This window comes from Pseudochaenichthys georgianus, chromosome 16 (genome assembly GCF_902827115.2).
Source record: "Pseudochaenichthys georgianus chromosome 16, fPseGeo1.2, whole genome shotgun sequence".
Lineage (NCBI taxonomy): Eukaryota > Metazoa > Chordata > Actinopteri > Perciformes > Channichthyidae > Pseudochaenichthys > Pseudochaenichthys georgianus.
The window spans coordinates 37,587,826-37,596,996 of NC_047518.2; the positions used below are offsets into that span (position 1 = coordinate 37,587,826).

General features: G+C 41.5%; 1 protein-coding gene across 1 annotated transcript; it reads right to left on the reverse strand.

Moving 5' to 3' along the window:
• Positions 1-2,928: 2,928 nt before the first annotated feature.
• LOC117461317 (trypsinogen-like protein 3) lies at positions 2,929-8,962 on the reverse strand. Its single transcript, XM_034103136.1, has 5 exons — positions 8,873-8,962; positions 8,644-8,785; positions 7,209-7,462; positions 5,045-5,181; positions 2,929-3,537 (listed from the first exon to the last, which is right to left on the reverse strand). The coding sequence occupies exons 1-5, from the start codon at positions 8,910-8,912 to the stop codon at positions 3,334-3,336; spliced, it is 777 nt and encodes a 258-aa protein (XP_033959027.1). The 5' UTR covers positions 8,913-8,962; the 3' UTR covers positions 2,929-3,333.
• Positions 8,963-9,171: the final 209 nt, after the last annotated feature.

The window sequence follows — 9,171 nt, forward strand, 5'->3', positions numbered from 1 at the left end:
CCTACTGTTAGTCCAACAACACCCTTTGCTGGCAGCATATTCATTACAACAGACACCTATACACTCCCTAACCCTAACCCTACTGTTTATTTGTAGATATCTCCTAAAGCCTACAAATAAAGTGTGAAATGTAGGCCTGTTACATTTATTATTGAGCAATATATATTATACACACTGTTCTGCTTTCTGCACTGACCTCAGCCGCTGTTCTCACTGTAACATCACCTAACATCCAGGGGACATGTGATTAGTGAGTAAACAAACGGTAAAGGGCAGAAAGTCTGATGCACATTTGATCATCTCAAATAACTTATACCGTAATTTTCGGACTATAAGGCGCACCTGAATATAAGCCGCAGCAGCTAAATTGAATGATGTGTACATATATAAGCCGCACAGGACTATAAGCCGCAGGTGTTTTAATGTTTAATTATCATATGTAAGCAGTCCAGCCTTTCGGAACCCGTTGGTGATCGTGGATGTTTTGACACTCCTCCACGCTGTCAGGATCCACTCGCAAACTTGAGCGAAAGTTTCTTTTCGCATGCGACCAGTTTTGGTGAATGATTTATCGCCGCTAGTCATCCACGCCTCCCACTGAACGAAGGGTTTGTGCATGAAAACTTCCTTTGCACAAACTGTCTCGCTCTCGTAATATCTGTCTGTCTTGCTCTCGTTCTGTCTCTCGTACCACTCTCGGTTCCACTTTTACTTTTGCGCGCTACCTGTCTCACTCTTTTCCGGCCTCCAGCTTTTCCTGCTGGAGCCCGCCGCTTAAAGGTGGGGGGCGCGGACCGGCCATAGAGCCCATAGAGTTAAAGGTGGTGGACTGTAACCTGTAAAATCCATAGATTTAGGAGGTCCCCTAGTGGCCGTCAGCTGTAAAAATCCATAGATTAGCCGCACCGTTATATAAGCCGCAGGGTCGAAAAATGGGAAAAAAGGCGCGGCTTATAGTCCGAAAATTACGGTAATCACAACGTGAACAGTTTGCAGAGCTGTGCTTCGTTGACAGAAGTCCAGCCATGCGTCACACCTCTTTTAAACATCACTGTTGGCTGAAATCGTCTCTGAACACTGAATACTTCAGTGTACCCTCGGTTATAGCTCCTCTAGAGACACTCCTCTCTCCTCTCTCCTTTAAATCAGTGTATCCTCGGTTACGGCTCTTCCAGACAGCCTCCTCGATAATCGATCCTCGACGAGCCTTTAGAGACATTTGTTTTCCTTCGAGACGGCGCGCCGACATCCGTTTCCGGGTCGCTGCCGGAGGACCTGAGAGTCTGCGACGCGAAAATTATAGAAATGAGAAACGGCTAATTTCCCAGGACTCGCGCGCGTCTGCTTGACGCCGGGACGACCGGCCGCCCTCCCCGACAGGCGCACGGACGCGAGGGCCCGCTCATCACTGCGCGCACAAGTGCGACCGCAGTTTTAATTATAATTGTTACGGTTGCTGTTTGTCTGCTCCTTAATCTGCCTGTGAGTGTTTGCAGCTGTGTGCGTGTGTGATTATGCAAATGAGCTGTGTGGTTCCCCCAACATCATTGACTGCGTCCGTCTCTGAAGATGGTGATTGGCTTGACTTCGTCCAATCGCAGCGCACAGCCGGCGCACACCTGCTGGGGAGGAGTACAAAGGCTGCGGACTATCACCACTCTGGAGGCTCTGACATGTGGACAGACGCCTCTCGCTACTTGCTCTTGTAGAATTCTGTTAACTGTGGTTAAACTTGTGTGATTAGTACTAGTGTCTAGAGTAGTTTAGTTAGAGTGGTTTAGTTAATGTTTAGAGTAGCTTAGGATTTTGTGACTGTTGCCTTTTAGTTTAGCTGTGTGTTTTGTATATATTTCCTGTGTTAGTCTGTACCACTTTTAAAGTGAGGTTTTGTTTCGTTCGTTATTTAGTATATTAGTATTTATTTTCCCTGTATGCCTTTAGACTCCTTTTGAGTCCTCCCTTAGTTTGGTTATCTGTCAACCTGTGCCCTTTTGGCCCCTTTTGTTTGTTTCAGGCTGCCTGCCTGCCATTTTGTTTACCGCTGCTATTACAAATAAATCACCTAATTATACCAATACCAATCTGGTCGTGTCATTCCCCTTTTGGTTCCCCTAGCCAATTGGGAACGTAACAATAATGTTATGTTCATTGTAAAGCACTTTAAAACTGTGCAATAAAGTGGATTGGATTGGATTGGATTGTTTCCTCTTAGGGACAGAAAAACAAGCTGTGATCTGATGAACTTCTGAGAGAGTAGTGGGAAATGGAGCAACTATAATTAAATGCTGCTTAATAATGCTCTGCTGTTTGGGATTTGTTACTGAAAACAGCTGCTTGCTAAGGGTGAAAATGACGGTTATGGGAGAGTGAATAAGTTCATATTAAAGATAGGTCTGAAAAACTGAAAAAGTATCTTTAAAATATGCAAATTTTTGTGAATACTTTTAGGTATTTATGTCGAGTCATTTTACATATAGTATCACTTTTGCAGAAGTGCTGTGTCATGCTCAATTGACTGAAATGTCAACCCCTAAACTCTGGGCTAAAGCCTTTTTCACAGCACAGAACTATCTCGGTAAAACAGTACAGCACATTACATTTCGCTGACTCTTTTATTCAAATCTACTTACAATAAGTGCACTTAACCATGAAGAAAGAAAGTAAAGAAAGCAAGAATCCTGCAGGTACATTAGCTATGCATGAGACAAACAATTGTCAGTGCTACTGCATTGGCTCCAAAGAGGCCAAAGTCTTCTAAGTGCTACGTACAGAACAGGAAACTATTATTATTTATGTTTCGGTCAAGGTGCAGTCAAAACAGGTGGATTTTCAGTCTGCGACGCACGGTGATCTCCTGATATCAGAGAGCCATGTTTATTGGAGTGTTTAACAGTGTTTATATGAATCAGGGCTGTTGAAACATACTGATTTAATGGAATGACAGACTTTATTTATTGTGTACAGAGCAAAAAACGTAGAATTACAAGACAATTACATAGAAGGAAATGTAACTTTTGGCATCCGTTTGTACAAACTATGTTAAAACAGAAGTGTAAATCCGTAGCGTAGGTAAGAAATTGGAATTTTTTACCAAATGATTTAAAGCAAATAGACAACAACAGATAGTATGAAGATGACAGGTCATTTATTTTGCTGATGGGAAATTGTTTTTTGTTGTTACTGCACCTGGCAGCAGTGATGACAGACCAGCTAATTTTGAGTAAGCAAGACTTTCTTCTCCCTGCTCCTTTCCATTATGGGCTTTATAAACTGCTCAATGTTTTGTGGAATATGTACCATGAGTGGAGCAAAATAAATGAATGAATGAATGAATTATTGTCCCTCTGCAGTCGTCATCCCTGGAGTGGTTTCGGTGGGCAGAGTGGGCTCGTAGCGGTCCATCACATCGTTGATCCAGTCGTTGTACAGGCACAGCTTAGTGTAGACGCTGGGGTCGTCATGGTTACTGCAGCCGTGACTGAACCACTGAACCCCCTGCAGCCGGCCATCACACACCATCACACTGCCTCTGTCCCGCTGGAGGGAGAGAGGGGAGAGAAAGGGAGACTGTGTCAGTGGTTTATGGGTAAATGTATGGAGAGGTGGGAAGTAGTGGAGTACAAATACTTTGTGACTGTACTTATACATTTTTCTGGTATTAGTTCTTTACTCCACTACTTATTTTTCTGACAACTTTTTAATTTTACTTACATTTTTAACACAAATACCTGTACTTTCTACTTCTCACATTTTCCAAACAGGCTGGTTCCTTTAGTCTGAATGTGTGTTTGGTGGCGAGATCATTATTACTTAGAGTCATTGCGTGCCTATTGATTTGAACACGATCCGTGTATCCATCATTTCCTGGTCTTCTCTAAAGAAGAGGGACCAATGGAAACGTTGTCATGTTGCCGTTGATCAGCATGGAAACATTCATTAGCTAACAATGACATTATTGTTCTATTGATGTAAAGGGAGGTCAGGTACTCTTTAAAGCAGCTGCTAGTTATGGGTACTTTTTACTTAAGTACATTTCGAAGCCTCTTTACTTTGACTTGAGTAAAGAAGTTTAGTCAGTACTTCTACTTTTACCAGAGTATTTTTAAACACGAGTATCTGTACTTCTACTTGAGTAAAGGATGTGTGTACTTTTGCCATCTCTGAATGTATGCGAGTCAGCAGGTAAGTTCAAACCAATAGTGGAATGTAATGAATTTACTCAAGTACTGTCCGAGGTACAATTTTGAAGTACTTTACCGGAGTATTTTGAACGTTATGCCACTTTATTATATAATATCCTGCTTTACATTTTGTTTACCGTAAATTGGTATTTAAACTTTTTTATTTCTATTTTCAGATGTTTGCTTTTTAGAATTGTTTATTTATACCCTTTTAATTTCCCTTTTCTGCAATGCCTTGTCTTTGATGCTAATGCAACGCAAACATTTCCCAAATTGGGATCAATAAAGTACATCTTATCTTATCTTTACACTTCTATTCCCCCACTCATTTTGGAAGCCAATATTGTTCTTTTTTTTTAACCATACATTTGCTTAATAGCTTCTTAATAGCCGTAGCTTTTGTCACTTTACAGATTCAGATTAGTATCTAATATTGTTGGGAAAATCCTGAATGTACTCTTCCAATATCAGAGTAGCACATGATAACAAAGGCCCTACCTAGCTGTGTACGTCACAGGATGTATGATTACCTAGAAGAGCATCAGGACTGTTTTAGGCATATGTTAGCTTTGTGATTAACATGATGATTCAGCCTCTATGGAGATAGACATATGACAAGCATGCTCATTTCTGACGTGGAGCTAATCTGAACTAAACATTGAATACTGCTTTCTATTCCTCCATCTTGGGACTGTGTAACTCCCTCTCTTGGATATCAGCATGTGAAGGACACTGTTCAGGAACTACTTGATGCTCTGTATGTGATGACTACTTCCATTCTTGATAATAAATACATGTATCCTGATATTGAAGCTCAAGCCGGTGATGAGTGATATTTTTCTACACAGTTTCTTCTTCCTCACCATGCAGTTGTCTGTGTTTGCTCGTCCAGCGCAAACCATGCCGAGGCTCCAGAACAGGAACTCTGGGAACGTGTTCATGCACGTCTGGTCATCCACAACAGGCACAGTTATACACTTCAGGTGTTGAGCTGGCTCATCTGTTTCCAAGAGAAAGAAGGCGGGTTATTACTCTGATTCAATCAAATGAAATACATCCAATTTCTCATCATCTCTGTAAGGTACAAGTTTCCATCGTGATATATTCTGTCCCATCACTCGTCAATCCGCCACTCATTCCTTGACAAAACCTTTCCCCATTCCCCTCCTCAGGTTTATGGATTACTTCCCATTTTAATGCATTATCACTCCCAACACTGGAGCATTGAGGTCTAAACCTTGAGTAAATACTTCTTTCAAGGTCTAGCTCTTTTAATTACTCCTGACTGAGCATTTTGACAAGCAATTAGAAACTCCACTGATTAAAAAAGAGAAGGTTTAGCCGTTATTAAAACAGAGTGTTCATGCCTTGTTAGCGCTGCAATGACTAGAATATTGATGAGCTTTTCAGCAGGAACATGCCCACCTGCTGATCACAAGCCAACATTTCCGTGACTCGCTGTGCAAATGTGCTTTTAATAGATGCACTTTTTTTTTTGTCTGTCTCTTTATTACTCTAAGCCCAAGTTTACGATCGATGTTTCCTGCTGTGAAGTAAGTGGTTCCACTATTTCCATTGTTTCACTCTATTGGCATTTATTTGAAAGAGCATTATAAAAGAGTGAACATCAATCAAAAGAAAATAAATAAGTATTTCAGTTTTCAATCAAGCACACAAAGTAAATAACACTGCATTCATGCACTTCAGTCCAACTCAAATTTACTGTAGTTCTAAAAAACACCAGGACTAAAACACAGGATGTCAGTGTTTAGAAAACCACAAATCCAACTAATTAAAAATATGTTTATTTGGGGTATTATTTTTTTTGTTAGACTTCATGCATCACAAATATTAACTTCTTTCCCCTCAAATATGTAATCTCTCCTCCCAGGCTTATTGAAGGGTCAGTTCACCTAAATTACTAATGACTTTTCTCTCTGTATCCTCTGGTGGTATTTATTAATGCAGATTGTTTGTTTTATGGTCATTCAAAAAAGGTTGGTGATAGTTTTTTCCCCTCCAAATATGGTAGGTTTGAAGATGACTGGAATATATTTTGTTGCACACACAATACAGTATAAGTAAAGGCTTTAAAAATAAACATATATTTTCGGAAAAACCCAAACCATTGGAGCAAAATAGATAATCCTCACAATGAACTGAATGATTTCTAATGAAGAAGCAGTCCTTATGAAACTGTCCACACACAGGTCTGTGTAAAACTGCATCTCCATTGCATTGGAATTTATCTCTGTATTACAAAGCAGGTTTCAGAAGATTCCAAAAAAGATTTAACAAATTAATTCAATGTTTTTCAGGCTTCATTTTGATGAGAAACACCAAACGTAGAACATCTGTTACAAAAAAACTCTGCATGAATCCTTTTGTTGAATCAGACATTTATATTTTAGAGTACAATAAGGGATAGTATAGGATAGTGAAAACGTGTAGATATTAGGGAATGCTGGCTTTGCTTCAATTACAATTCTAACATGATGTCAATGAGTTAATGACAAGCAGGACCGTCCCTCCCTACAGGCCGGTCACGCAGCCTGCGTGGGGCCTCACCTTGCGGAGGGTGCCCGAAAATGCGGCGCACCCATGTGCTTATGCGGCAAAATTAGCGAGGCACCACTAGCACTCCCCCACCCCCCCGTCGATGCTCGCGAAACAGAGGACCTCATCATATAACTTTGTGTGGGGCCTCATCATATAACTTTGTGTGGGGCCTCATGTTGGCCTGGGACGGCCCTGATGACAAGTCAATGATATATCTCTATATTGCAAAGCAGGTTTCACAAAATTCCCAAAAAGGTTTAACAAATGAATTCAATATTTTTTCAGGCTTCATTTTGATGAGAAACAGCATACGTAAAACATAGATTACAAAAATGAGTGAACACTTGTAGACAATATCAGGGAATGCTGGCTTTGCTTTAATTACACTACATTCTAACATAGTGTTAATGAGTTAATGAGAAGTTAATGAGGTGTAAAAGCCACTGTCGCTCCTATAAATCCACTCACATTGATTTGGGACGGTGGACCCCCAGCCGCTGACCTCACAGGTCTCTCCGGGCCGGGGGCAGCGGACAGGCAGAGGGACGGTCTGCACGTCCTGGGTGAGGAGGGCGGGCTCAGCCAGGCGGACCATGGTGAGGCTGTGCAGGGGCGAGCGGTACGGACTGTGACGGATCACATCAGCAACGTAGATGTGCTGCTCGGTGCCCTCGTCCACCGTCACATCGTGCTCCCCAAGAGAGGCTACGGTCCTGTAGGATCTGCAGGGACAGAGTGAGAGAGACGTTCATTTATTAGATTTAATTTAGACTTTACAGACCTCAGGCAGACACAGGTCCACGACTGAGGAACAGGAAGCTTTAATGAGAAATTAGCAGGTTATTGAATGAAGTTAAACAGGCCCTATTCTGATTTTTGGTGTTTTCCTTTTCCTGTAGTGCCGCTCGCGACACAGACCCTGTAGGTAGATCATTTGGACTTGGTCATTTTAAAAGTAGCTCCCTAGCTGAAAAAGTGTGGGCACCCCTGCTGTAGTGTGTTACATAATGTAGGTTGTTGTGGTCTACAAAGGCTAAAATCCAAAAGTTGTCCTCCCCCCCTGCCTGCAACGCCTAAATTGGACTCCTTTGTTACTTCCGTAACATATTGACATCGCTATGTAAGACTAACGCTTCTATTGGCTGGTTCTCCATAAAGCCTTTACATCTTTAAATTGATATGATTCAAAATGCTAGCAAAGAAGGTCTAACCTACTCATGACCATCACTCATTTATTTCTACAGGAAAATGCGCCAGATGTTGGGAAAGCTGAACACTGAAGGTCATACTGAAAAGGTTTTACCAAGCTTACATTTGATTTTACTGCTGATACTTTGGTGAAGTTGGATGCACAATAAATGTCAGTGCTTCTATTCGGATTCGGAACATACGGCATAACCAAAACAAATGCAGTTTTATTTTACATTACATTTTTTGTTTTTACCCTCAAAAGAGTCACTCTCAGGTCTTCTGCTTCCCTCAGCCTCACTGCACCCCCCTTCCGTTTAACCACCATGGGGTCTAGACCCTTCAGCCGCTCTGCACCCCGCCTCGGGGAACTCCCTCCCCCCTGACATCCGCAACACTGACTCTCTCCCCATTTTCAAATCAGGTCTCAAAACACATCTCTTCACACTCGCATATCCACCCTGATCATTATCCATCACACGTCCTCTGTTTTATTTATTTAATTTTTTATATACTGCATTGTCTTGTTTTTGTTTCTTATGCTGGTGTTATGTATTGTGTATCTTGTTTTTTGTGTGTTTGTACGGCGACCTTGAGAGCCTTGAAAAGCGCCTATATGACATAAATTAATTATTATTATTAAAAATGTCCAATCACATTAAAACAAGAATTTATGCCAGTCATACATTTTCATTCAGCACTAACTAGTACTTACTTGGGTGTACATTGAAAAGAGGTTACGATCCACCACGGGTCGATGAGGGCTCCGCTGCAGGACACTCCTCCCCCGTGCAGATACACCTGCCAGGGTCTGGAGTGAGGCTGGCACACCTTGAAGTCCTCCAGAGGAGACGCTCCTGTAACACACCAAGACCACAGAGAAACTGAACATCTACTCCAATGTTAATCTCTTTTATTTTACACACAACATAGTAAATATCTACCTGCGATTCCCAAAGCAACCCCCAGTAGGAACAGATGCATGTTGTTTTTGTTGAGTTAGTACTCTGACAGTGTGAGATTAGTCTGGTGTATTTATATCCACACACCTTTTTGAGGACAGTGGGAGGAACACACTGCTTTATTACTAACCAGCATAATTTCCAGTAGAACCTTATCAGAGACAATTTGAACACGTCCGGTTAACACTATGTTGTACTGGTGACACACCTTGTTTATAAGGAAGAAGAAAGACCCGTACTCATGGTACATACAATAAATCGTTTATCCATAATAGATTGCA

Excerpts from the sequence above, each read along its gene's own strand:
- LOC117461317 (XM_034103136.1), bottom strand. The coding sequence starts at position 8,912 with ATGCATCTGTTCCTACTGGGGGTTGCTTTGGGAATCGCAG. Across the intron at positions 8,786-8,872 it reads GGTTGCTTTGGGAATCGCAG|GAGCGTCTCCTCTGGAGGAC; the intron begins GTAGATATTTAC and ends GGTGTGTTACAG. Across the intron at positions 3,538-5,044 it reads CAAACACAGACAACTGCATG|CGGGACAGAGGCAGTGTGAT; the intron begins GTGAGGAAGAAG and ends CTCTCCCTCCAG.